The sequence below is a fragment of the Purpureocillium lilacinum genome (genome assembly GCF_023168085.1).
Source record: "Purpureocillium lilacinum CBS 284.36 DNA, scaffold_6, whole genome shotgun sequence".
Taxonomy (NCBI): Eukaryota; Fungi; Ascomycota; class Sordariomycetes; order Hypocreales; family Ophiocordycipitaceae; genus Purpureocillium; species Purpureocillium lilacinum.
In genome coordinates this window covers 45840-72504 of record NW_027072116.1, presented here as the reverse complement: position 1 = coordinate 72504, position 26665 = coordinate 45840, and the positions used below count along the sequence as shown (strand labels likewise).

At 60.5% G+C, this 26665-nt stretch overlaps 8 protein-coding genes across 8 annotated transcripts; 6 read left to right on the top strand and 2 right to left on the bottom strand.

The window, feature by feature from the left end:
• Positions 1–3440: 3440 nt before the first annotated feature.
• On the top strand, positions 3441–5087 carry PLICBS_007945 (uncharacterized protein; the record flags this gene model as incomplete). Its single annotated transcript, XM_065601287.1, has 1 exon — positions 3441–5087. One exon carries the CDS (start codon positions 3441–3443, stop codon positions 5085–5087), a length of 1647 nt encoding a protein of 548 aa, XP_065457359.1.
• A 1245-nt stretch (positions 5088–6332) lies between these two features.
• Positions 6333–9346, top strand: PLICBS_007944 (pH-response regulator protein palA/rim20; the record flags this gene model as incomplete). Its single annotated transcript, XM_065601286.1, has 5 exons — positions 6333–6343; positions 6437–6680; positions 6795–7503; positions 7563–8811; positions 8905–9346. The coding sequence occupies 5 exons, from the start codon at positions 6333–6335 to the stop codon at positions 9344–9346; spliced, it is 2655 nt and encodes an 884-aa protein (XP_065457358.1).
• Positions 9347–10114: 768 nt separating this feature from the next.
• On the top strand, positions 10115–11203 carry PLICBS_007943 (uncharacterized protein; the record flags this gene model as incomplete). Its single annotated transcript, XM_065601285.1, has 2 exons — positions 10115–10604; positions 11199–11203. The coding sequence occupies 2 exons, from the start codon at positions 10115–10117 to the stop codon at positions 11201–11203; spliced, it is 495 nt and encodes a 164-aa protein (XP_065457357.1).
• Positions 11204–12330: 1127 nt separating this feature from the next.
• Positions 12331–13177, top strand: PLICBS_007942 (uncharacterized protein; the record flags this gene model as incomplete). The annotated part of the gene is made up of 2 exons (XM_065601284.1): positions 12331–13043; positions 13165–13177. The coding sequence occupies 2 exons, from the start codon at positions 12331–12333 to the stop codon at positions 13175–13177; spliced, it is 726 nt and encodes a 241-aa protein (XP_065457356.1).
• A 3128-nt stretch (positions 13178–16305) lies between these two features.
• On the bottom strand, positions 16306–17562 carry PLICBS_007941 (uncharacterized protein; the record flags this gene model as incomplete). The annotated part of the gene is made up of 1 exon (XM_018324581.2): positions 16306–17562. One exon carries the CDS (start codon positions 17560–17562, stop codon positions 16306–16308), a length of 1257 nt encoding a protein of 418 aa, XP_018177760.2.
• Positions 17563–21026: 3464 nt separating this feature from the next.
• On the top strand, positions 21027–22031 carry PLICBS_007940 (uncharacterized protein; the record flags this gene model as incomplete). The annotated part of the gene is made up of 1 exon (XM_018324584.2): positions 21027–22031. One exon carries the CDS (start codon positions 21027–21029, stop codon positions 22029–22031), a length of 1005 nt encoding a protein of 334 aa, XP_018177763.2.
• An 859-nt stretch (positions 22032–22890) lies between these two features.
• PLICBS_007939 (uncharacterized protein) lies at positions 22891–24854 on the top strand (the record flags this gene model as incomplete). Its single annotated transcript, XM_018324585.2, has 4 exons — positions 22891–23023; positions 23101–23474; positions 23552–24299; positions 24409–24854. The coding sequence occupies 4 exons, from the start codon at positions 22891–22893 to the stop codon at positions 24852–24854; spliced, it is 1701 nt and encodes a 566-aa protein (XP_018177764.2).
• A 227-nt stretch (positions 24855–25081) lies between these two features.
• Positions 25082–26578, bottom strand: PLICBS_007938 (uncharacterized protein; the record flags this gene model as incomplete). The annotated part of the gene is made up of 1 exon (XM_018324586.1): positions 25082–26578. The coding sequence occupies one exon, from the start codon at positions 26576–26578 to the stop codon at positions 25082–25084; it is 1497 nt and encodes a 498-aa protein (XP_018177765.1).
• Between the last annotated feature and the right edge of the window lie 87 nt (positions 26579–26665).

Sequence of the window (26665 nt, the reverse complement as noted above, 5' to 3'; positions counted from 1 at the left end):
GGAGCCCCATCAACAGTGGGCAGCGCCGCCGCAGATGCCCCCAGGCATGGCACCCCTGTCGCATGGCAGCCCCTGGTTCCCCCTGGCGCGTGCGCCAAAAAGCTTAGGTGGTCCATGCCGCGCACCAGAAAAACTTGGCTTCTTCCGGGGTACCTGCTGGCGCCGTCTTCCATCTGGTGCCCTTGGGCTCCAGCATCCAGTCACGCCAATCACGGCGGCGCATCCTCGACGTTGCGGTGGAGGCGGCAACGCGCGTCAGGGCGCACAACAAGCAAGGAGGGAGAGAGACATGGCGACGCTGCGTGCGGGTGGTGGGACAGCGCCGCACGGGGAAAACGGTCCTCGACGTCGCCCATTGTCTTGTCTCGGGAACGGGCGCGGCGTTGCGATCGGGGGCCTGAGGAATGGATCGTCGAGCACCGATGGTGCAGTGCAGTGCAGTGCCGTGCCCGCGCCGCGCCCGCACACCGAGGTCGCGCCGCTGCCGGGTGCGTCGTCGGCGTCGTTCGCAGAAACACACACAGGGCAGACGAGCCGGCGGCCAACACGCGCGCTTGTGGCGGACCCAAGACCCAAGACCCAGGACCCAGGACCCAGGACCCCAGAACGCAGGTTGGCCCGTGGTCGGTCGAAGATAAAAGGAAATGAGCGTATCCTCAGCGGCGACCGACGAGCCCACAAGCGACAATTTGCTGCCCGCGACGATCGCATCGAGTTCAACGCGAGTGAATTTCTGGACTCGCACAACGGCGCCGCCCCGAGACCCCCTGGACGGCTCGACTCAAAGGGGGTTGTGAGCGCGTCAATCTGCCAATCTGCCTGACGCAACGGGCAGGACGGCACGAAGGGGGTGTCGATCAACGGGCGAGGACAAGGAGCACGCGCTGCAACCCGCAGCCGGGAGCCTGTCATGTGTCTGTCCCGTCCGTCCGTCACTGTGTCGAATAAAGTGCCTCGCCTTCGTCCCGGACACCGTAGAACCAGCCAGAGAAACGCGCCGTGGAATCCGGCGTTGGCACTGTAACAGGAGACAGTTCCTGAAGGTGGCTTGTTCTATTTTTGCGTCGGCCGGCCGGCCGTCCGTCCGTCGCCACCGCGGTTGCGCCGCTGACCCCGTTGCGTCGGAAGGACGGCAAAAGCTGGCGACGCTCACTGACAACCTGAGTCGAGAGCCTGGTCCAGAGGAAGGATTACGGACCATGCCGTTCGTTGCCAACAAGTGGTGATGGTGCCATGGGCGGCAGGAGTCGAGACTCTGCTTTATCAACTGATAGCCTGCTGTCGGCGGTCGGCCACTAGGTCGCATGCGGCGTGGCACGAAAACGTGGGCAAGTTCACCAACGTCCTGGAGAGGCGGCGCAGTGGATGAGTGCCGCGATTTAGGCCCCTTGGCGCGCCACGGCCGCCCTGGCAGGGGGTCCTGGGCCTGCTGTCGAGCGCCTCTTCGGCCACCTACCGTCCAGCGGTGTCAGGTAACCTGGCTTGCCTGGAAGGTGCCCGCTGGGAACCTTGGAGGATGCAGGGAGCTGGAGGGCTTCGCTTGCCAGGGGCGTCCCACCATGAAAGCCTGGGCTGAGGCGGTGACAGCCGTCTGCACCCATCAACCATCCATCCAGGTCCAGAGGAACTGCGGAGCATCACTGCTCTGGAAACGTTCCGTGTTTCCCGTCTGTCAGTCCGGGCATGCAACATGTCGCCAAACCATGGTCCTCCGAGGATCGCCCTCAAAGTCAATCACCCCAGAGTCAATAAACCCAATCTGACGAACGCAGATATTGGCAGCGGAATGCGACGCCTGCGGCCCCGCATGTCGCCCAGAGTGAGCGCGCCCGCGCATGTCGCGGTGTCGCAGGTGCATGCGTCCCGGCCGTCCGTCTGCGACCTCGAGCGCCCAGCCGCTGCAGATCTGCACGCCGTATCGACGGGCGCTCAGGGGAACCCAGCGCGTCTCCAGTGGTCGCTCGTGCTGTGGACCGGCCTGGGCGGGCGGCGGGCGGTGCGCTGTGCGCTCTCAGCCATCCAGCGCGCACAGGGCAGCACTAGCACCCCGTCATTTGCACATTGCAGGCACTGTGGCCGCAAACCTGAAAGTACCTGACGCATCCATCCATCCCAGAAACTGCCTGTCTTGCCCTGGCAACCTGGAACCTGGGATGCACCCTTGGTGGGCCCCGCGGGTGGGGCCCATGACGGCTTCTCTGTGCCTCCCTGTGCCTCCCTGAGCATCCCCTGGCAGGCAGGGGCCAATGACACCGCGACTGCATGCTGCTGCGCGCGCTGCAACCCCACCAGCCGTCTCCAGTGGGCTCCAGCGGGCTCCAGCGCGGGCTCCAGTGGCGCATATCATCTCGCCTGTCTGCGGTTCCACCCATGCAGACGGAGACGGGGCTTGTCCGCCAAAGGACGACCGCCTTCGTCCACTGACGGGAGACACACTGTGCCGAGCGCAGCGCTTCGCTGCAGATGGCACCGTGCGCCTCTGGTGTGTCTCGCCTGGGAAACGTGTAGGCTTCGCGCAATGGATGGACGGATGGACGGCGCGCGCTCTCTCTCTCCCGGCGGGCGGTCCCCGGCCAGATAGCACGAGCTCCAGTGCCGTCCGACATGGCGCCGCCCATTGTCTGGCTGGCTGGCTGGCTGGCTGGTCCCTGGCCGCCGCCGCTCCTATTCTCCATCCAGCCTGTGTTCTGCTGTAAGATGGCCCTGACTTGCATGCGAGGTTGACTGACAGGCCAGGCCTCCTCCTCCCCGTCCAGTCTCCCAGGTCCCTCTCTGCATCTCCTCTTCCTCCTCCTCCTTCTGGCCTCCCCCCTTTCACTTCCATCCTGCCTCACGCAGTTCCCTCCTCCCCCGTTCCCGTCTCTCTTCCGTCCGTTGGGGAACTCGCCGGTCGGTTCCAAGACACGCTGCTGCCGTCGTCGTGGTTGAGTCTCATACGAGTACGCCCTCAACCTCGTCCTCCCGCAAACGGTCACCAACCTCCAACCACCAACCACGAAGGCCCCTCGTCATCGTGACTGCCCAGTCGTTACCTCCCACCTTTGCAGCACTTCTTCGCTCCGTCTGATACTCCATCTTTCTCAAATCCATCTCTTGGGAGCACAGTGTCACTCGCTTATCGCCGTGCCTTTCCTCTGCCAAGCCAGATCCCCGAGGTATTACTCAATTGCGGCTCTCGTTGCACGGCAGCGGCATCTTAAGACCAAACGAGGGTCTACGCGAATCGTTTCATCCCAAACGCTCAGCCAGCGGTTGCCGCGAAAGGGAACCGCCTCAAGTTCGTCGCCCATCTACCTAACCGCCTGGCCGCCGTGGCCTCCAAAGCAGACGGCGACGCCGAAGCATTCTCCCGACGTCATCCGTGAGCGAGCGGTGGCGTCCAGTTCCTCTCAGCGCAGGTGCTGCAGGGCCTGGCATCTCGCAATTCATTTCTACATAACATGAGCGTCAAACTGTTCGGGCCCAAACGAGCCTTGATCATGCGGAGTCCCTTCGCTAGAGCCCTCGTGGCCGCGCTCTCCGTGCTCCTCATCCTCGTCTTCCTCTTTCGCTCCGAGACGGTGCCCGTCAACAGCCAGTTCTTCGGCAAGAATGGCTTCAAGTCGTCGTCGGTGCACGACCAGCGTCCGCTGGACCAGGATTCCAAGTCGCGCACCCCCGTCGTCGGCGGCGACCGCACATCTTCAGGCGAAGTCGACATGAACTGCAGCGTCGACATGCCCCATCTGGCCGGACTCAAGCAGCGCTATAACCTCGAGGACAAATTTCAGTACCTGCGGAGATACGTGCGCTTCACCCGCAAGGAAGGTCTCGCTCGAAAGAGCATGACCAAGCTGGACCAGAAACTGCTCAACGGCGCCTTCAAGACCGTCGACATCAACAAGTCATACGGCAAGGACGCGTGCGACAAGCCTCTCGAAGTCGAAGTACCCGCGTCGGGCTTTCCCTCGACCGTGGACGCTTCCGACTTCATGTTTGGCGTCTCAACCACCTACCACCGCTTCATGGACGGTGCCACGACGCCCATCAACGAGTGGATCTTCTGGTTGACCGACAGTCGCGGCAACTCGAATGGTGGCAAGCTGCTGCTCATGCTCCTCGATGCCAGCGACGGTGAGCTTCAAGAGGTTGCCAACCTCCTCGGCGATGTGGGCATCGACGTCGACGTCTACCACTCGGACTCGTCCGTCGAGATGGCTGTCCGCTACCTGACGCTGGTGCCGACGCTTTACACACACGAAGACGCCAAGAAGAAGAAGTGGCTCGTAACGTGCGACGACGACACCTTCTTCCCCAGCATGCATGGCCTCATCGACAAGATGAGCACATTTGACCACACGCAGGAGATGTACGTCGGCACCCTGTCCGAGGACGTCGGCGCCATCGAGCGTCACGGCTCGCAGGCCTTTGGCGGCGCCGGCGTCTTCTTGTCGCTCTCCATGGCCGAGAAGATCACCGAGCTCTTCAGCAGCTGCACGTCAGAGCAAAAGGTGCTGGAGTCCAACTCGGGCTGGGGACCGCAGGGCGACATCCTGCTGCGGAAATGCATCTACGAGAACACCGAGACCCGGCTCACGACTGTGTGGGACCTGTGGCAGCTCGACTTCTTTGGGCACCCGGCCGGCTTCTACGAATGGGGCATCAAGCCGCTGTCTCTGCACCATTACCGCGGCGGCGGCTGGCACACGGCCAAGCCCGGGCAATACACGAAGATCGCGCACAATTGCGGCGAGGACTGCACGCTGCAGCGCTTCCAGACAGCCGACGACTTCGTTCTCTCGGGTTACTCGATTGCCCACTACCCCGAAGGCACGAAAATGAACTTTGACCAGATCGAGGCGACGCTGCACGCCGCACCCGAAAACAAGGGCTGGAACCTCGACTTCATGTTTGGCCCGCAGCGGCCATCGCTCGAGAAGACGGGGCGCAAGATTACGTGGGACATGCAGGAGTCGGAGATACAGACGGACGGCTCGGTGCTGCAGACGTTTACACGCAAGAAGGACGACGCGCGGTGGGTGCACAAGGACGGCACGCCGATGAGCAACATTGACGGAATCATCGAGCTGGTCTGGATCCCGTCATAGCGATGACGCGTACATCACTCTCCTGCATATCACACATTACCGTCGCCGTCGACATGTCGCCGAGATGGCCAACCGCACCCTGGCAGAGCAGCCGAGCGACCAGAACGCATCGGACGTCCACCACTTCGCGGTTGTGCACTTCACTGTCGAGCGCGTCGGCCCCGCCACTACGAGCGGAGCATTCAGGGCCAACGACCTGGTAACAAGTCCAGGCAACCCGTTGAGACCCATTTGTCCGAGCATCATGTGCGGCTCCAGGCTCGCGAAGCAGCTGGCCTGGGCGCACCAAGCCTATGGAAAGCAGGCGTTTCGGCGTCACGGCTCCTTGTCCTACGTTTCATTCTGTACGAGCCGATCACTACATCATTTGCACAACCACCGGGCAGGATTAGGCGGAGTTTTCATTCATCGCGACCGACACTTTTGCATTTCCACGGCTTTGGAGCTTTAAGTGTTAAACAACCACTGTCATTTGCGTTTGCCCTACCATGGACGTCGCCCATCTTCCCTTTTTTCTTTGGGGTCTCTGGCCCTGTGTGTCGCGAACAGGCACGGGTATACGAACGGAACTATCCAGTATATACATGAGTCGGCTGTCGGCTCGAGGTCCTCGGCATGAATAGAGGCATCGACCTCGCAAGGACCGGGCGGCATGCTTCGACGGGATACTTTGGAAGCGATGGACGGTTTGCAAGCCTGGGGCTTGGACCTTTCTGACGACGGAGGACTGAGCGAGGATATACCAGCGAGACGCATAGAAATATAGAGCACATTGAGCAACGTGCTGCCCTTGAGCTGAAAGAAGCTTGACCCGTTGATGTACTGCCTCGATATCGTAGATTGAATTGATCCACGATTGTCAGACCCAACTACATGATACAGTGCCTGGCCGACACTGGCAAGTTACAGGTGGTGCAGCCACCAAAACGTGGCACCTGCACTCGGGCAGTGACCTCCCGTGGCTCATCGCCCGTCGTTCCAGACGGAATGGGTCGATTCCGAGCGGGAGGCGCCGCGCTTAGTCATTTTCTACCCCGCCATTGTGGCTGGCTGCCTGTCGACAGCCACAGAGTATGACATCGTGGTCAAGCTCTAACGCCAACTCTTGCAAGCTTCCTCCACCCGTGGTCCAAGCTTCCTCCACCCGTGGTCCAACAGTCCAACTCGTCGAGCGACGCGCCCGCCGAGAACCTGTTGCGTGCCCGCCCCCGTCGACGACGCATTGCGCGCACACCAACAGCAGACATGTCGTCCACGTGAGTGCCTCTCCGTCCCTGACCTCTCGTCGATCCGTCGTGTTGCGGGGAACCCAAAAGCTGACGCGACCTCTCTTCGGCTGTGCTGAGCAGAACGGGCAGCGTCCTCTCGCTGCCCTTCCGGCGGTCGGCCCAGATGTCGCTCGCCGGGACGATTCGCGGGTACATCAACGACAAGTACGACCAGCATCCGGACATGTTCCGCGCCGATCTCGAGACCGTGGATGCGCTGCGCCGGGACGCGGTCAATGTGCGCGAGGCGCACCCCAGCGGCGTGCGGAAGCTGCAGGCGTGGGCGGGCCAACTGGCTTGGATGGGGGGCAAGTTTCCCATTGATGTGAGTGACTGATCCCTGGCCAAGACATGGACGAACCCAGCGCTGCGTGTAGGGCTTGGGTCCGAGTCGCAGCTGGCTCCCCGGCCACGCGAGATGCTGATATGGCGACGATAGATAGGCGCCGAGTTCACCTGGTATCCAGCGCTGGGATACAACACCGAACGTCCCATGGTGCGCAACAACCTCAAGTACGAGCTCATGAACGTCCTCTACAATCTCGCCGCCCTCTACTCCCAACTCGCCGTCAACACCCCCAGGTCTACGCCCGAGAACCTCAAGATCGCCGCACACAACTTCAACCTCGCCGCGGGCGTCCTGTCGCACATACAGAAGACCATCCTCCCCGAGCTGCGCATGCCCGATCCGCCCGACGACATGGATGACAGCACGCTCGAGGCCCTCGTGCAGCTCTTCCTCGCTCAGAGCCAGGAGTGCATGTGGCAGAGCAGCGTCCTGCGCGACCTCAAAGATCTGAGCATCGCCAAGCTGGCTGCGCGCGTATCCGACCTCTACAACTCGGCGGCTGAGGCTGCCATGCGCAGCGAGGCCATAAGCAGCGCCTGGATACACCACATGACGGCAAAGCACCACCACTTTGCCGCCGCCGCCCAGTACCGCGCCGCTAGGGACTGCCTCGAGAAGCGCAAATACGGCGAGGAGGTTGCGCGCCTTAAAGACTCGGTCGCTTGCCTCACGGAGGGCCTCAAGGAAACGAGAGGAGGGTACATCAATAAGATGATTGTGGATGATCTGAACGCGCTCAAAAGAAAGGCCGAGGACGACCTGAAGCGCGCGGAGAAGGACAACGACATGATCTTTCTGAGTATGCCATTCTCCACTGCTGCTGTGCTTGGTTTGCGAGTCTTGCGCTGACGGAATCAGACCCGGTGCCACCCAAATCGGACCTCAAGATCCTTGACCGATTCAACATGGCCGAGATCAAGGTGCCGCCGCAAGTCGCGAACCCGTACGACTTTTTGGGCGAGAATGCCGAGTTTGGGCCGGCGCTGTTCTCGCGCCTCGTCCCGTTCTCGGTGCATGTGGCCACTTCGATATACGAGGAGCGGAGAGACCGGATGGTCAACCAGAACATCATACAGCAGCTGGAGACGCTAACGGAACAGATGCACATGACCATCTCCTCATTTGGCTTGCCGGGCTCGTTGCAGGCCTTGGAGAAGCCACTGGGCTTGCCTCCCAGCTTGGTGCAGCACGCAGAGGAGCTCCGACAAGGCGATGCGATCGGAAGGGTGCACCGGAGTTTGGCCGACATCGATAAGTTGCGCGCGGCCGACCTCGCCATCTTCGAGGAGGGTAAGTCGGCGCTTGCCACCGAACAAGAGGAGGACGAGAGGTTGCGAAGGAAGTACGGTACCGAGCGATGGACGCGACCGCCCGGCCAAAACGATCCTCAAGGGGCGAAGTTATGGGGCCACGCCAACGAGATTGAGGGCTACTTCCAGAGCAGCATCAGCAGCGACGGCATCGTCAAGGACAAGTTTGCGTCCACGGAGGACCTCCTCCGCGTGCTTTGCGGGCCGGACCGGGGTCTGATGGAGTTCGTGCCATCAAGTACGCAGAGGGAGACGAGCGACGAGCTCAAGGCCTCGGTGAATCGTCTTCGAAGCGCATACAACGATGTGCAACGGCTAGAGAGCCGGCGGCGAAGGAAGGTGGAAAGCCTTCGGGAGAGCGCGCGGCGCGACGACATCAAGCCTGATATCCTCAAGGAGGCGGCACGACTGGAGCGGACATACCCCAACACCGCCATCGTGCCGGCGCACTTTGAAGACTTTTTTGAGAAGCGGCTCGACAGGTTGTACGAGGCGGAGCTGGAGGCGGTGGATAGTGAGGCGGCGCAGGAGCAGGAAAAGCTCCTCGCAGTGGTGGAGCGGGCGAACCGCGAGTTCGAGGCACAGAGGCGCAAGGTGGGCGACCGCGGGCTCCGAGACCGCGAGCAGGCGCTGCAGAAGCTGGACAGCGCGTACTTTAAATACAAGGAGGTCGTCAACAATCTCGAGGTGGGGAGGAAGTTCTACAACGACCTGAACCGCATCGTGGGGGCCGGCTTCCGAGACGTGGTCAAGGGATGGGTCGCACAACGGCGCATGGAGGCGCGTGCGCTGGAAGAGTAAGTCCTTGTGTCACAATCGCGGGCTGCGCGTGACTCCGCGATGGTTCCCGAGCTCATGTATATGACGATCGCTGACTTTCACCACATCAGGGAGCTGAGCATGCCGCCGCTATCCAACCTCAACCTGTCGCCCGAGCCGACCCCTTCGACAGGGTACACCACCAACACGCATTCATATTTCAATCCCGAGCCGGTCGCTGCCCAAGGCCAATTCCATATGCAGGCACAGGCTCAGCAGCGGCAGCAGCAGCAGCCTATGCCCCTCACGGGAGCGGCGAACCCGGCCGCGTCGATCCAGTCGTGGGCGGCGGGAGCGGGGGCAGGAGACGCGGTGCAACAACCACAACCGATGAACCCAGCAGTGGCGGGAGCGGCAGCAGGCGGCGGTGGGGTTTGGAGCCCGGCCATGGGCATCAGGTTTGGGACCGGGGGAGGCGGCGGCGACGGTCAAGGGCAGACACAAGGGCGGGGGCAGCCGCCGTCGAGGGGGCAGGGGACGTGGAATCCAAACGGCGGGATCAAGTTTGGGTGAGGGCATGCTGCGCGTTGGCATGGTGCGTGTTGGGAGGTCTCTGATTGAGTTGTGGAGGGAGCACGTAGAGGGATGAATCTGGGCGCGGCGCAGGCAGGCTGGCTGACTCGAGTCTTAGTTGCGTTCTGTACGAATGCATCAGCGAATCATCTATAATTGAAACAGGGCTCGCTCATATCGCCGTCGAGTATATACGACCTGATTCATGTTACGGCCTGCTGATGTCGGCCGGCGACCGTACCCAGACAGCCTCAATCATGTAAACTGGTCGTCCAGCATGTGTGCGCATGTGTCGAGTCTGAGTGCCACGACGTCGTCTGCCCTACATGAACGAATCATCGCGTCGAATCCGCCAGGCGGGTGACTTCCACTACTCGTGGACTGGGAGCACGACATCGCCGAAGTCGTACCAGCGGCGCCGACAGTTCGGAAGATGCGACGGAGCCCGCCTGTCACTGGGATCCCCGACTGCGTCGGTCCCACGAAGCATGCGTAGAAGGTTGCCGAACCGAGTCGACCTTCGTCTGCGCCGCTTCCACGATGCGTGGTGATACTGGTGCGACAATCCTCAGCTTCCAAGACGGTTGCTGCTGTTGTCTAGAGCCCGCGTCGGCCCCGAGTTGTCGCCTTCAGGGCAAGGTCGATGCAACTCGCTTATATGGAGCGTCTCCTTTCGACATTTTCGAGCCTTGCGCGGTATCTGCACTGCGCACGCCTTTCTTCACCTTCTAGAGCCATCAATAGTCTTGAATGACAGAAGCCAACGGCATGGCCCTGATCCAGCGCGCCTTCGATGAAGTCGAGTTGTTCGTCCTCTTCTCCTGGCGTGACTGGTTCGCCGCCATCGTGCCCTCCTTTCTGTTCGCTGCGGGCCCGATCTTGACCTTACCTCCCGACGTGGCAATCCGCAGATGTCTGCTCATGCTCTCGTGGTCGATCCTCTACATCTACGCCTTCACCCTGCTGAACCAAGTGCTGGGCCTCGAAGAAGATCGTGTCAACAAGCCCGACCGACCTATCCCCTCCGGCAGGGTCTCGATGCGCGGCGCGCAGACCCGCTGCGTCGTTGTCTGGGTGCTCTTTCTGTCGACCTCACTCCTCGAAAGGACGATCTGGTGCGAGAACCTCATACACGCGGTGTTCAGTGCCTTTCTGTCGTGTACAAGGCCGGGAGGACATTGGATTGGCAAGAACGTCGTGGGGATGTCGGTGATGGGCGGCGCGATGCTCTCCACGTCGCGCAAGATCATGGGTGACGGTACGCTGGCGGCAGGAACGTGGGAAGATATTATCTCTCTCTCCGTGTGGGCCGGGTTGTGCACCCACGTCCAGGACTTTCGCGACCAAGCGGGCGACAGGAGAGTCGGTCGGTCGACACTGCCGCTTGCATTTGGCGACATTGCTGCTCGCTGCATCCTCGTATTTGTCTGCTTGCCAGCTGCTCTCCTCGTCATCTGCAGATATGGCCCGGGCCAAAACGCGCCGTGGGTTGTGGCGGTGATGCATGGCTTCGTCGGTTTCCGTCTTCTACGATATCGAGACAGAGATGTTGACCATCGGACATACACGGTAGGTACTACTGCACTAATGACTTTGCGTTGTTACCAGCACAACAACGTCGGGCACTAACTCGCTTGGTAGATATTTCTTTACACCTATTGCACGCTCACGGCGTTGAGCTCGGCGCGTTGCGTTGGACTGAGTTCGCCATCGTTTCCGCTCGAGGCGGGGATATGCGGTTGGTACAAGGCCAGGTTTGGCGCATGGATGGCGCCCGGTCGGGGAGGCTCTGACGGTGAGGTCAAGTGTTTAACAAAACAGTATATGGATGACGCTGACCTCGGGTGTTCAGGATGACGTCCACTACCGAGGCCGTTCAATTTACGATGTATCACAGGGATATATATCCTCACCGTAAAACTAGACGGGCACGGGCGAGATTGTCAATGAGAATACGGAGCGTGAAGCACTCTGCAGTAGAAATCACTGTTCTCTCTAGACACACAGCCGTGAACGAAGTTCCAGTGTAACAAGGCGTACGTATGTAGGTGTGACCCGGACTCAAAGCAAGGGGGCAGTTGTTCCCCATGTTGGCTGAGAGCTGGGTTGGCAGAAGAGGAGCCCGCACCATGCATCCCATCTGCAGTTTGCTCCACTGTTGGATCTGATACATGCTGGGTACACGTTTCTACAGGCACACAACTAACGGCTCCATGGCAGGCTGCAATTGACGGGCTTCGTACACGATGTCTACACTGAACCACGTACCGAAAGCGTGCTCAAGGATCCCTAGTCTCCAACAGCGTTGGCATTGGCAAGCTGGACACACCTGCTGACCCAAACCACGTAATAAGACAGCACCGACCCAAAGTTTAAAGCGTGTCCCGCACCGGCCGGGAATAGCCCTTCGCCGTTTCGTGGGGTCATACATGTAGGGCTGGGTCGTGTGACGCCAGCCTTTTTCACATGCTTTCCCCCGGTTGTCAATTGCGGGGATGGACGACGTGGCAACAATAGCATTGTTGCGTGTCAAGGCACTCGCCTACCGCTTGACAACTCGCGAAGCGATGGATGGATGGATGACGATTGAGACGTCGCAGACATTGACGGGCGGCAAGCTCCGGCCGGCGTTCGGGTCGCCGGGGCCTGCGAGGACCCGGGAGCGCGGGACGGAGGCTGGTCCACAAGTCGCCCCGCAGCGCCGTTTCCCCCATCCCAGGGCATGTGAAGAGAGCCTGGCACTTGGCCTAGTTCGCTATTTTACCCCATGCAGGGTCCGTGACGATTCGACTTTGTCTGGGGTAACGTGGTGGTTTGTGGAGTTGCCTGCCACATCACAACGGGCTGCGTCTATGCAGTCATCAAACACTCTGCATCGCGCCGTTGTTGATGGACTTTGACGCCTGCTTCTCTACACTTGCTTGAAGGCTCTACTGATCGTACCAGCGTGGTCGAAGTCACAAGCTATAGCCACCAGAAACAACATGATGGCATCTAACACGGAAAGCCCCGACGCCACGGCGGAGGACCGCAAACAACCGACCCGCGTGCCTCCCGACGTCCACATCTACGACACCATCGAAGAGCCGACGATCCTGCGCGAGATGATCGTCGAGGACGTGTACCTCCTCGGCGGGCAGTTTGCCATCCTGTGCCAGTTCGCCCACCCGTCTCTCGCGCGCGGCGCCTCCAAGCACAGCACGTTTGCGTCGCGGATCCCCACGCGGCTGCGCAACACCGCACGCTTCCTCAACGCCGCCGTCTTCGGCACGCCGCGCGAGAAGGCGGCCATCTTCTCCGTCATCCACCGCTATCACGCGCGCGTCCGCGGCGACGGCTATGACGCCAACGACCCGGAGCTACACCGCTGGACGGCCGCAACGCTCTTCGTTTCGCTCGTGGTCGTGCACGAGGCCCTCTTCGGCAAGATCGAGCGCCCGCGCCTCGAGGCTATGTACCGCCAGGCCGCCGTCTTCGGCACGAGCCTTCGCATGCCGCCCGAGCTGTGGCCCGCGACGCTTGACGAGTTCTGGGCATACTGGGACGAGCAGGTGGAGACTCTCGAGGTGACGGACGAGGCGCGTGAGCTGGCCCGCGCCTTGCTCTGGCCTGCCGGCCTGCCATGGAACCTGCGAGCCGTTACGCCGTTTGCTCGGCTCATGACGGCGCATCTGCTGCCGGCGCGACTGGCGCGAGAGTACGGGCTCGAACCCAGGCTTTCTATCCATACTCCATACTCCATACAGGCCTGTATGGAATATGGAATATGGAATGGACCTCGTATGGAAGCTTATTCCATACGTATGGAATACGCAAAGTGACGTCATCTAATTAATAATCTTAACATGTAATGACCTTAGTCCTAGGAGGAGCAAGGTGTTGACTGTCGCCACTGTTCCATACCACCCGCTTCCTCGTCGTCCCCCTCCTCAGCCAAGTCAACCGGAATCCCCTGCGTGATGCCGCTCTTGATCCAGCTCTTTATACACTCTCCCCTCTCGATTGTACGACTTCCCAGCCGGCATCGGTCCCACGATATCGTGCGCCGTGCGCCGGAAAAGACGCGCTCTGGCTCAGCTGACATGGCGGGTATTGAGAGGATGTCGATGGCCATTCTAGATAGGCGGGGATATCGTTGCTGCTGCTCCTCTCTCAGCCACCAAGCGAGCGGGGAGCAATCGATGGCGACCGGACTTTCTGCAGTGAAAGCTTTGTACTCGTCGAGGTTGCACATGGCTGGGCTAACGACATCCAGCTCTCGAGCAAGCAGGTCATACTCGTCGAGCGCCTGTAGGCTATCTCGTAACTCGGGCGTTGTGGTTGTAATCGGCAGTCCCTGATAATGATCCTCCCAGTACTTCTTCACGCCGTCAAGGACTGGTTTGTGCCACGCTTTCGGCCAGTTCTTCCTGATGTGGGCCATCCGCCTCGACGGGTGGAGTATCATGGCTGCCCCGTAAGCAGGGCTCTCGTCTGTAAGCTGGTAATACTTGTCAAATACAGCCCACGAGGCTGCAATGCAACTTCGGAGACAGTGATTGTCGGACAGTCTTTGGAACGTTTGTGTGTAATGCTTGTGAAGAACGTCCATGGTGAAGAGCGTCCGGTCTAGAGTGGCATAGCGGCCCTCCGTGAGCAGAGTAATCTTCCAGAAGGGCTGAAGAAAGGCGCGTGTTTCCTGAAGGACTCTCCACTCATTCGGGGTGAGATAGTCGTCCTGCACGTCCTCGTAATATTTTCTCAGGTACCACTCCACGTGCTCCTGGAGATCCAGAGTAACGTCGAGAAGAATGAACCATGAATTCCAGCGCGTATCATTGTCAAGCCCCAAGGACCTTCCTGCGCGCTTCCTAAATAGGTTCCATCGATAGTCATTCTCGCGCATATGCACGGCGATGTTGTGGACTTTGCCAAGCGGCCCTAGTCGACGCCAGCCAAGCGCTTTTTGCGCCCTGACCCTCTCCGCAAAGTCACTGCCAAACGCAACTTCGTCGTCGCTCTCGATCTGTTCCAAAGCTGCCTGTGCGGCCTCTTTGGAGTCCATGAACAGGAATGCTTGCACAGCGAGATTGATGACGTGACCATGGCATCGAATCCTCTGCTTCTTTGCCTCCCAATTGATACCTTTCCTCCGCAGATGCTCGCTGAGCAGACGACAGAGCTTGTCGTTGGAACCATGATTATCGCCGGTGTAGAAGCCGATCTTATTCCAGATGTTGTAGTCATCGAGCACATGCTGAATCAACTTCCACTGCTCAGCTGCGCCGTGGCTGCCGGGCCCATCGATGCCCGGTAGCTCTGACAGGGCAAGTAGCGCCTGCAGTGTCTCTCTGGCATCCGTGTCCACAAATTTGACGCAAATACCAAGGAATGCTTTGTGGTTTGGAGCTGACCAGACATCGGCGGAGAGATGGAGCTTCGAGGGCGAGGATTGGAGCTTTCTCCGCAGGATATCCTTGTGCACACAGTAGGAATTGGAGACCAGCTTTTGAATGGAGCCGTGTGAGAGGCTTACAAGATCCTCCGCAGTGTAGTTGACCGCACAAATAAGCGCGTGTAGTTCTGGCCAAGAGCTACAATTGTAGGAGAGATTGCGGACTGTGACGAGCTGCATCAGGGCTTCGAGCGCTGCCTTGCGATTGACTGCAGCTCGAAGAGTCTCCTCTTGTCTCGCTGATTGCTTCGCAGCATTTACTTCGCCTGCCTTGGCGAAAGCATCCTGTATGAGGTTGTCGCGCTGTTTCTTGATCGGATGATCGGGGGCAAGGAGCTCAATTCCGTGGACCTTGAGCAAGTGGCGGCGAAACGTAGTCGAGACGGTCGTGGAATAGGTGGGATCCCGGCAATGCATACAGTAATAGATCTTCTCGTTCTTCCGGGGGCAGCGCGCTGGCTCTGCGTCCTGTGGCTCGCGGGCGTGCGCCCAAGTGTTGGCTGTTGCCTTCCGTTTTCGAGTCTTACGGACGCTGGCGTCAGAGGGGTTCAGTGGAACAGAAGTTGGAGATGAGCGAGGCTCAATAGTGGACGATGGCGACCCCACATGGCTAGTAAAGCCACCCGAAAGGCGGGAGGACTGCTGGGACATGCCGCGCCGACCGCATCACGATGTGTCGTGTTCATGCTGTTCTCGAACTGGAAACATGATGGAAGCTCCCGGTAATTTCAATACCCCTGAACTGGTTCGGTAGGGTTAACATTTTTCCGGTCTTATTCCATACGTATGGAATACGAACAGCCCGTATGGAATATGGAGTATGGAGTATGGAATATTCCATACTCCATCACTTATTCCATCCGCGTATGGATAGAAAGCCTGCTCGAACCGTCTGCGCTGAGCTGGGCGCAGTATCACGCTGCCGTGGCGGCCATGGCGACCGTGTACCCGCGTCTGCCGGACAGCGTGCGGCACCGCATGCACAACGAGTACATGGCGGATCTGGAGCGTGCGGTGGCGCGGATCGAGAAGACGGGCCACTGGGGGAGGGACGAGAACCTGTAGGCGGTCGCAGCATCGACGTTGCGGGTGGAAACACACTGTTGCGGAGTCGGAAGCTGCGTGTTGAGCGCGAGCGTGATCGGATATATATGACCTGACGGGATATGCAGCGTTGCTTTGCTTGTCTATGGAGCGGCCAAGCCTACATGGAAGAGGAGGCTTTGGGTAGTACACATGTCGTGCGTGTCGAATCATTACTCACTGAGCGCAACATGCACGAAGTACAGATTTGCTCAAGCGCAAAGTGACATCGTGTGGGTTGGACAAGTCCGGCAACGTGAAGCATCATGGGGCGCTGAACTACACGTAAGCTTCATAGACACTGGTTGGTGATGGGAAGTGGCCACACCAAATGGGGAGTTCAAGTCAGTCAAAAGACGGGACATGTCAATACGGACGGCCAGGTCCTCAAGCTGTCCTGCAGACAGGGCTTCTTATTCGGCACCGCTATCCAGACGCCAGCTCAGTCAAACACCAATTGACCATCCGGAGCAGCCTCGCCGTACGACGGCGGCATTGTGTCGGTCCGCCGCGTCGCATCCTGGTACGACGGCAAGTCTGTCGACCGGCGCTCAATGCCCTCGGCTTGGAGCATGTCGGACTCGCCGTGGTCCTCGCCTTGCTGCTGTTGCTGTGGCTGCGGCGTAAACGGAGGCGGAGGCGATTGCGGCGGCCGAGGCGGTTCGTTTTGCCGCTCCTCGTCGTCCTGGAGCGGCACGTACGTCTCCGTAGACAACGCGCCCTGCTGCTGGCCCTTCCACACCTTGACGAGCTCCGGCCTCCACCGCTCCGCGTCCACCACGCCCTTGATGGCGAAGCCGAAGAGCAGCGCGCCGCCAAACACGCCCGTCACCCAGCCGCCGGCCTGAGGCGGCACGCGGCAGAACCAAAACTCGTTGGAGAACGTCGAGCTGCCCACGTCCAGCGTCAGCGTGATGGTGCGGACAGCGACCGCAAAGATCAAGTACACGATGCGCCACGGCATGCCTCTGCTGAGGCCGCAGCAAGTGCATTGACACGCCACCATCGGCAGCAGCGGCAGCACCCACTGCATCGTCATGATGCTCGCTATCGCGGGGACTCTATCCCTCGGCGCGGAAAAGTAAAGCGAGAGGATGAGCGCCAGCCCCACGAGGACGAGGAGGGAGCCCGCTGTGGCGAGCCGCCAGCTGCGGTGGAGGCGGCTCACGCGCCGCGAGACGAACAGGAGGAGGTACGCGCCGAGGACGCAGGCGGGCGTCGCGGAGAGAATCCACATGCCGGCGGCGAAGACGCGCGTGTCATGGTAGCGGCCCGCCGTGTATCCGTACACGACGAGGAGGATCTCCGTCACGAGGATGACGCCGTCGAGGAGGGCGACCTTCACCCACTGCAGGGCGGTCGGGCGGAGCACCTGGGGGTGGTTCGGCAGCGCGTCGCCAAAGTAGTACAGCAGCGGCCACGCCGAGGTGCTGTTGCGCCCGTCCGAGATGGCGCGCGCGAGGGCGATGAGGCCAATGTAGGTCGGCTGGACGGCGCGGATGCAGTTCCACGCCACGGCGCGAAAGAAGAGTCGCACGCGACCGGGCGAAGACGAGGCGTCGCCGTCGCTGCTGCGCCGGGGCGGCTTCACGAAGAGCAGGGGCACGTCGACGAGCCACCAGGAGACGCAGAGGGAAAAGAAGGAGAGGGTCGTGATGACGGCCTCGAAGGCGTTGGGGGTGCACGACGAGTCGTCCATGCGATGTGTGGCGAAGGCACGTCAACCTCCATGGTCCCAAATGCACGTTGCCCGCATCGTGGAATTGCCCAGCCTCGCGGCATTGCATGGACGTTCAAACAAAGTGCAGAGATGAGATCTGATTGCGGCTGAGGCGCCAGGGCGACGCCAAGAAGGGTCCGTGTAAGAGCGGCGCAACTTCACCCCGGGGCTCAATCTGCAACGAGAACGACTTTACCCGCCTCGCATTTTCGGCTCAAGTCAGCCCTGCACGCAATCAGAATGAGCCTTGTCTCGGTGCAAGCCAATTTTCTTTCTTGGACACTGCTGGTGCGCTCGATCTGGACTGTGGTTGAGTGGAGGAGTAGCGCACCGGCTGGCATGATGCGCCGTGGAGCCATGGGCTTCATGTTGTCGCCGTCAGCCCGCCGGGGTCAAGGAGCAACTGGGCTGGGCATGGCCGTCAGATGCGCATTTTAAGTTGGAGGGATCTGCGCACTGCCGAGTCATCGACATTGCGCTCACAAACTGCCGTGAACAGCACGGTCTCTCCGGAAGTCCAGGTGCGACCACAACTGGCCACGCATCAATCGCATGTCAAGCAAGGGACGCGGGCTCGGACATCCTCTATCGTAAGACAATATGTACCAGGCGCGAGGATGTACAGAAACGACAAGTGACCCATGCACCCCAAACAGAGCCGCTTCAGTGACGTCCTCCTCTTTCGGCGGTGTCCCGATCGCCAACGTCTTCGCACGATGAACCGCCCCTGCATCGCCACCTTCGCCCGCCCGTCGTCGACCAGCCACTGCGTTGCAGGCGAACCATGGCTTCGTCGTCATCGGAGACTTTGCTTCAGAAAGTCCTTTGCCCAGTAAAGTCAGCACACCACTCGCATGCCACCGCCACTGCCGCGCCGGTGCAAGTACGAACCTTGGGCGGCTGACGCCGAGATTGACGCCATCGCGGCTCCCAGTGCCCTTGCGTCCATGGATCGCGCAGACCCTCGGACGGAAGCACGTACACACCCCAACCGGCAGGTCAACTGCAATTGGGTCACCACCGCATCAGCGTCAGGGAGTAATGAAACACCCGGGATAATTGAGGCGGCGGGCTGTGCTCTTACCTGAGCTGCACATGCCCGGGACGGGCCGCGGTTGGTTAGCGGATGTGGCACCAGCCGTGGCTGCAGACTCGCCGTTGGAGGCCAGCCTGAAGGGATACATGAAGAGCCGCCTCATGGGGTAGAGGAGGTACTTGATTGCCGACTCCAGGGACAAGCCGCTCAGGCCGGTGATTGCGAAAGGGAATTCGCCGAGGAATGTGAGTATGCCTCTGGCCGAGTGCCTGATCGTGCGGAACAAAACATGCACAAATGGCTCGGGAGCGCAGACGTGAAAATTGACAGTTTCCACCTGCCGCAGGTCAGTTTCCCGACAAGATCCACACTTTCGCATGAACTCACAGCTATGTTGTTGTACGTAGCGGTCGATTGTGCATTCGTCTGTCTTCCAAACGTATGGCCATTCTGCTGATGGCCCCCGAACGTCCCGTTGTCCGCCCCGACGTATTCGCTAGGCCCAGCTGCAGCACGGCTCGACTCTCGGAGCGCGGCACCAAGCGCATGCATGAAGGCTGAAAGCGCATCAGCTGCTGACGCGTGTCCCATCGGTTCACCCTCGTCGGGCATTGGCTCCGTCGTTGCCGGCATGGTCGTGAGACAGCGGCGCGGCGTGGCGATATCTTGGTTCGAGGCGACGAGTCGTGCCAAGGATGATCCAGCGTCGCGTCACCACGACACAGGATGCGACAGTGTGAAGCGGTGCAACCCTCTCTGTGCCGCTGAGAGACGAGAGAAGTGAGAGACGGCGTTGCCGTGGGTCGAGAGCGTCAAAGAGTCGACCCAGCTCGGCTGCCTCTCGGGGGTCGTACAAGAAGTCCCTCGTTGTCACCCGGCTGCGCAGCCGGACAAGTCTGGAGACAAGGCTCTCGGCGGGCGAAACTTGGTCGCCTTAAGCCGCATTAGCAGTATGACTGTATCGACAGACCGGGTGAGGCTGGGAGACGTCGCGCCCACGCGTGGTCGCTCTGTCGGTCACGACAATTCATCGTCTTCTTTCCGTCGCTCTGCGTTTGACGTCTCCACCGAGGGATTTCTCGATCGCGACCTTCTCTTCTGCATGATCTTTTTCTTGGCCGTGCAGTACGAAGCACAGCTCTCGGTGTATCATGGCTCACGTATTGGTCCGCCGGAAGTGCAACCCGCGGCCCGCTCCCCCCTGGTCAGACGACCGGCTGTGCGACCACCGCCGCTGAGCATGGCACAACGGGCCAGGGCCATGCTCCACAGGATGTGCCTTGTAGAGCCTGCATTGCACCTCGCTCAAAAGCCCAGCGCCCGAGTGGTGCAGTACAGTATCTGCACCTGAACAAGGCGACTCTCCTTCACACGGAATCCCAGATCAAGCCACGAAGAGAAGGCGCAGCAACTCATACTCTGCATATAGTCGTGATGCAGCTTTGATCCCAGTACCGCATAGAATTGGAGCGCGTAGCTTCGCCTTACAGCTGATTTGCGTGTGGCAATGCCCATCAAGACCCTCGGGCTTCGACCGACACGCAATGTGAAGCCGCCAACGCCACAAGTGCCTAGGGAAGCTTCAAGCTGCAGAGTTTCCGCATCTTTCGAGCCATTTGCCAGCCACCCTTTACTCGCACAAGCCTCATCCGGGGTCACCCAAGCGTCCCGCCCCCTCTCGCCCCACGCTGGTGCTGTGTACGGAGGCATATAAAGCGAGCGCCTGTGTAACCACACATTGCGCCAGAGCCTCGCTGCCACGTTCTGCAGTCCGAAGAGACATGTTCAATGTCCTCGCCATTCTTATACTGGTACATTAGGCTTCTTCCCCTGGCTTAAAATCTTCAAAATGCTCGACGACTGACAGCATCCTCGAGTTTGTCGGAAATGATGCCACGCCCAGCAGCTTGGCTCGACACTGGGTAGACCCGTTCGACATTCCATTCAGGTAACCCATCAGCAGCAGAACATCGCCGGACATACAGCCAGAGAAAGATAAAAACTGTTGGGCCCTGTTCAGGGTCTAGAACGAGGAAGCCTGAACTGGGGTAGCCATACCTTTCCCTACCTCCGACCCTGTGCGTCAAGTCCCGGTCACAGATTGAGACCCCGGTGCGGCAGAGCCTCAAGCCATCTCGAAAACCCACGAATCCCGCATCGACATCATCCGCCGAGGGCTTGCCATTTCTTCAGCTCTGGAACGCCTGAAAGCTGCCTGTCATCGAAGTTGCCCGCCATCGCCCGCCGCCTTGCCAAAGCCTCCCCGGCAGCCGTATCTGACCGCGAGACCCTTGTCGCCGAGGCGCAAGGCGCTGTGGTCGAATCAAGTGGCAGTCCTTGAGCCTCGGGCAGTCGAGTTTGACCGCTTTATTGCCCAGCGGGGCCCCATTCGCTGAAAGAAGGCATCATGGCTGAAGTGGTAGGCGTCGTGGGTACGGCAGTGCAATTAGGCGCACTTTGCCTTTCGATCGCGGGCGGCATACAAAGCATCAGAAAATCCACGCAAACACTGCAAAATTACAACAAGGAACTGGAAGAAGTGGGAGAGCTGTCAAGGCGGATATCCGAGAATCCCCTGTTGCAGACGCCCGAGATCGAAAGGTACACTGCCTCGCTCCTGGCGCTGATACAACGGACGGGCCTGGCAGCCATACTCAGCAAACAGCGGCTGATGCGCGCCTTCTTCCTTCTCCACAAGCAGCAGGAACTCGATAACACCTTTACAGCCCTCGAGCGCCAGAAGGCGAACCTGTCGCTCACCATCGACGACATAACGTTGCGGACCGTGCATCAAATACACTTGAACGTTAGCAGGCTCAACGGTAACCCCGAGACCGAAGACGACACCGCCATGTCCAGCACCCGAACTGAGATCATTCAGAGCGAGACTGGACGCGACCGCCTCCTTGAACAGTCGGCACCGCTGGAAGCAGGTGAGAACACCGCGGTGATGCCGTATTCGACTTCGTCTGACGCACATGGAGAGGGCCGCAGGCTTTCTCTGCAGCATATGGACACGAGCAGTTCGCCGCAGGGGCTGGCGGTATCTCGGCAGGGAGCTACAACTTCCAACTTCTTCCGCAGCTACGCCGGGCCGAATGTCGACCAGCGGAACGGTGCCCAAGTCCAGGGTGCCGCCACAATTCTGCCTCATCTGAGGGACTCGACGCAGCACCGACAGGCTACCAAGGAAGGCCCGGGAGAGCAGCGCAATGGCGGCACGTTCTTGCTCGAGGGCAGCCTCGCTGGCCCGATAGACCTCGCGGTGCTTGCTGGCCAGCATGTCAACGCCTCCGCCACAGCCAGGCCCAACACGAATGCGAACTCCGGCACGAACTCGAAGCGGGAAGAAGCAGCGAGGGAGACGGTCCAGAACAATGGCCCCAAGATTTGTTTTGTGACGCCTCAGTAGGCGTGGGCTTGTGGATGATGATGGACCAAAGGCGAATGTACATGGGAGGCCGAGGCGACGCCTGGCGATATCCACTCGTTAGAACCGGGGGCGGTTTGCGGGCACTGGGTGCGGTACTGTCACTTATATAAACACTACTGTTCTGAGATGACGTGACTCAATGTTCTAGGTGCCATGTGAGGTTTCAGTCCAAGAGACGCCGAGAGGCCCAGTCGTTCCCCATGTCGCTACCATGATGAAACCACGTTCAGCGGTGCCTGGCCCAGTCAAGCAAAGAACCTGGGTTGGCTGATGAACACCGATGTGCATGAGTGCAGAATCTGAGGCTGGGGGCCATGGATGGCAGGGAGCTCCCCGTCTGATCTGCCGCCACTGCCATCGCTTCACCCTCACGTCCGCATTCGTGCAACTACCGCCCGGCCAGTGCTGCATCTCATGGCGGTGGAAACAGGTTTCTGACGATGCGCAGATCGCTCGGTGCTACATAATCTCCACCGGATCCCTTTCAGCTTCGTGCACTGCAGGCATCGCAGGGACCCCTTGCCCCCACGACGGTCTGCACGTCGGCCGCCTGGACAAACGCACCCGCATATGCGACGGCACGCCCCTGGCTCGCTGGGCCGTGACGGGCCGTTGATTGCGCGCAGCATAAATGAGGGTTGGGCGGTGCATGTGCAAATGCAACCGCACCCATTGCCTATTAAATCGCCGACGACGCAGCTGGGTGCCCTGTGATCTGGTTCCTTGCCGTCCCATCTCTCTTGCGGCCAACAGTGTCGTACTTTGTAGCTGACCGCAGAACTACACGCCCGGAAGGTTCGAGTCTGCATATTTGCCGATTCCCGACTGGAGAGTGACCATGGGTGACGACATTCCTCCTGCCAGGAGGTTTAAGACTGAGCTCACGGACTACGCCGTGGCTCACGATGACGCACCCGGCCCGCACGCGCGAGACGCAGAGTACGATGCGGTCATTGTGGGCGCCGGCTTTGGTCCGTTCACCACTTGCCCTCGTTCCTGACTCCTGTTCATGGTCTAACGAGAGCTAACGGACGTGCCCCGAACGCAGCCGGCATCTTCATGCTCAAGACGCTCCGCGACCGGGGCTACCGCGCCGTCATCTTTGAGGCCGGCAATGACCTGGGCGGGACGTGGCGGTGGAACTGCTACCCGGGCGCCATGGTGGACTCGGAGATGCCCGAGTACCAGTTCTCGTGGCCCGAGGTCTGGGAGACGTGGACCTGGCCGAGCAACTACCCTAACTACGAGGACCTTCGCGCCTACTTTGACCACGTCGACCGCGTCCTCAGCATCAAGAAGGACTGCGCGTTCAATACGGTTGTTGTGGGCGCCAAGTTCGACACGGCTGAGGGCAAGTGGACGGTGGACACCGAGGGCGGACGGCGGACCAAGACCAAGTTTTTGATCCTCGGGACCGGCTTTGTACGCTTGATGCTCTGTTCCCTGGGTTTGCCTCTCTTCACTCGTGACTTTGAGCTAATGTCTTGAACCTGCTGCAGGCCTCGCGCCGATACATCCCCGACTGGCCGGGCATGGATACCTTCAAAGGCGAAATGCACCACTCGTCGTTCTGGCCCGACTCCAGCATCCCCGTAGAAGGGAAGCGCTGCGCCATCATCGGCACCGGCGCCTCGGGCGTGCAGATCGCGCAAGCCTGGGGCTCCCAGGCCGGCACGCTGACCGTGCTGCAGCGCACGCCCAACATCGCCATCCCGATGCGCCTCCGTCCCCTGACACCGCATGAGCAGGAGCCGCGCGACAAGCACTGGTACCGCGAGATGTTCGCGCTGCGTGAGCGCACCTTTGCGGGCTTCGTCTACGACTGGGTCGAGCGCAACACCTTCGACGACCCGCCCGCCGTGAGGCAGGCCCTGCGCGAGGAGGCGTGGCGGCGCGGCGGGTTCCGCTTCTGGCTCAACCTGCACAAGGACGTGCTGTTCGACCCGGCGGCGAACCGCGAGGTGTACGACTTTTGGGCCGAGAAGACGCGCGGGCGCATTCGCGATCCCCGGAAGAGGGACCTGCTGGTGCCGAAGGAGCCGCCGCACTTCTTTGGCATCAAGAGGCCTTGTCTAGAGCATTGCTACAATGAGCACTTCAATCGCGACAACGTCGATGTCGTGGATATAAGTAAGAATGAGATCAAGGAGTTTACCGAGACGGGTATCCGCCTCGAGGACGGGTCGCATCACGAGTTTGATGTGATTGCGCTGGCGACGGGTTTCGACATTGCGACGGGAGGCAAGTGTCCTTTCGTGTTAATTCTCTCCTTACACTACACACCGCTCTCTCTCTCTGTACAAGCTCCGAGCACTAGCAAAGGGGACGACAGTCGCTGACGTGGCGAGATCAATAGTCATGACACAGCTCGGCCTCGAGAGTATCCACGGCACGACCCTCCGCGACGAGTGGCGCCCCGGCGCGCTCACGTACCTCGGCCTCACGGTCCCCGGCTACCCCAACATGTTCCACCTCTACGGCGCGCACGGGCCGACGCTGCTCGCCAACGGGCCATCGGCCGTCGAGGTACAAGGGCGTTGGATCGCCGACTGCCTCGACAAGATCCGGCGCGAGGGCTGGCGATACGTCGACGCCAGGCCCGAGGCCGCACGCGCGTGGAAGGACCGCATCGTCAGCTTCGCCAACACGAGCCTGGTCCCGACGACGAGGTCCACGTTCATGGGGGGTTGCGTCCCAGGCAAGGTGAAGGAGCCCATGTGCTTCATGGAAGGGTTGCCGACCTACCGTGGCATCATCCGAGGCGCGCTCGATTCGATGGAGGGGTTTGAGGTGGTCAAGTAGAAGGGAGCGGAGGAGCTTGTTCGCTCGCACGTCGAGCGAGGTTGTATGCGGGTATCAACGTTGAATTTAGTCTATAAGGCTAGAGACAAAGGAAAATGTTGCGCGCTGAAGCAGAACAGGGTATCGCCACCGAGTGTTTCGTGATAAATACAATCTCACCTCCGCCTGCGACCAAAGCAACAAGCGCGCCGCCCATATCGTACAAGCACCAGAGCGATGCCGCCAATTTACTGGTCGCCGTTGACCTTGCCCTTGTTCATGGCCTCCATCTGGGCGTTGAGCCGGCCAAACTGCCACTCGGGCAGTGTGATGCCCGTCTGCTCGTTGATTGTGGTCATCAGAGGCGGCAGCATCTGGTAGACGTTGCGCATCGCCTCGGCGGGGTCGTTGGAGGCGCCGCCGTTGCCGCTGCCCGTGTTCCAGACGGAAATCTTGGGGGCCATGCCGCGGACAGCCTCGGCGTTGGCCTTGGCCAGCTCGACGTACGTGCCCTTCTCAATCATCATGTACTGGAGAAGGCCGGCAGGTCCGCCAAACGCCGTCGACATCTTCCCGTAGGCCTCGGCCATGGCGCTGATACCCTCGGCCTCCTTGAGCTGGCGGATGACGGCGGCCTCGGCTGCCTGCTGCGTGGCATAGTTGGTCGCCTCGGCGTCGACGCGCACCGTGTAGGCACTACCGTCAGCGTGGCGCTGCGTCGCCTCCTGGCGGGCACGGGCGTCGGCGGCCACCTCATAGGCCGAGGCGTCGGCAGCCTGCTGCTTGCTCTCCCTCGCAATGGTGGCCTTGACGACATCGCGAGCACGGAGACGCTCCATCTCGGCAGCGGCGCGGCGGATCTCAACTTCCTTCTTGAGGTCCTCGTCCTTGGACTCGAGGGCGCGCTGGGCCTCAACCCGGGCAATATCGACATCTCGCGTCAGGTGCGTCTGCTTGGTGTTGAGGCGGGCCTCAGCCTGAGAGCGCTCAATGTCGCGCTCCGTCTTCTGGACGGCCGTTTCGGCATTGATCTTGGCAATCTCGCGGTCCTGCTCACCCTTGCGCTGAGCCTCACCGACATTACCCTTCAGCTGGGCCTCAGCGACGTCAATACGGGCCTGGTTGGTGGCACCCTCGTGAGCCTTGCGGGACAGCGACTCGAAGTAGACCGAGTTGGGGGCGTCCTTGAGCTCCTTGACGTTGGCGTTGTAGATCTTGAGGCCGAACTGGTCGAGCTCGGACTGGATGTTGCGGAAGATGCGGCGCTTGAAGACCTCGCGCTCGGTGAAGATCTCCTCCATGGTCATGCTGGAGACGAGGACGCGGGTCTCGCCCTCGATGATGCCCTTGACGATGTTGGCGACGTGGGTCCGCTGGTCCGTCTTGACGTTGGAGGAAGAGTCGGACTGGGCCAGCAGCATGGCGTACTTCATGAGGGCGTCGCCGCGGTCCTCGCGGTGGCCGCCACGGGGGTCGTCATCCGGCCCCGCCTCGGCGACGGAGAGACCGGCGTTGGCGCCGCGGGCGTTGACGTCCGGGCCGACAGTGAAGACGACAGGCAGGGAAAACTGCAGCTTCTCCTTGGTCATGGCCTGGAGGTCCATGGCATAGTCGTGAGGCTGCACGGAGAAGCGGGTGCACCGCTGGAAGGGCCAGACCCATGCTGCCTTTGTGATTTTGACGGTACGCACGCCCATGCCGGTGACGGCGAGGTACTCGTCGGGAGCGGAGATGCGGTACGACATGGTGGCGGTGGTGTGTCGATACGGGCTGGTGGGTGGTGAAGTCGGTGTTGGGCTTGGTGATGATATGGCGTGGTGGCGTTGAGGTGC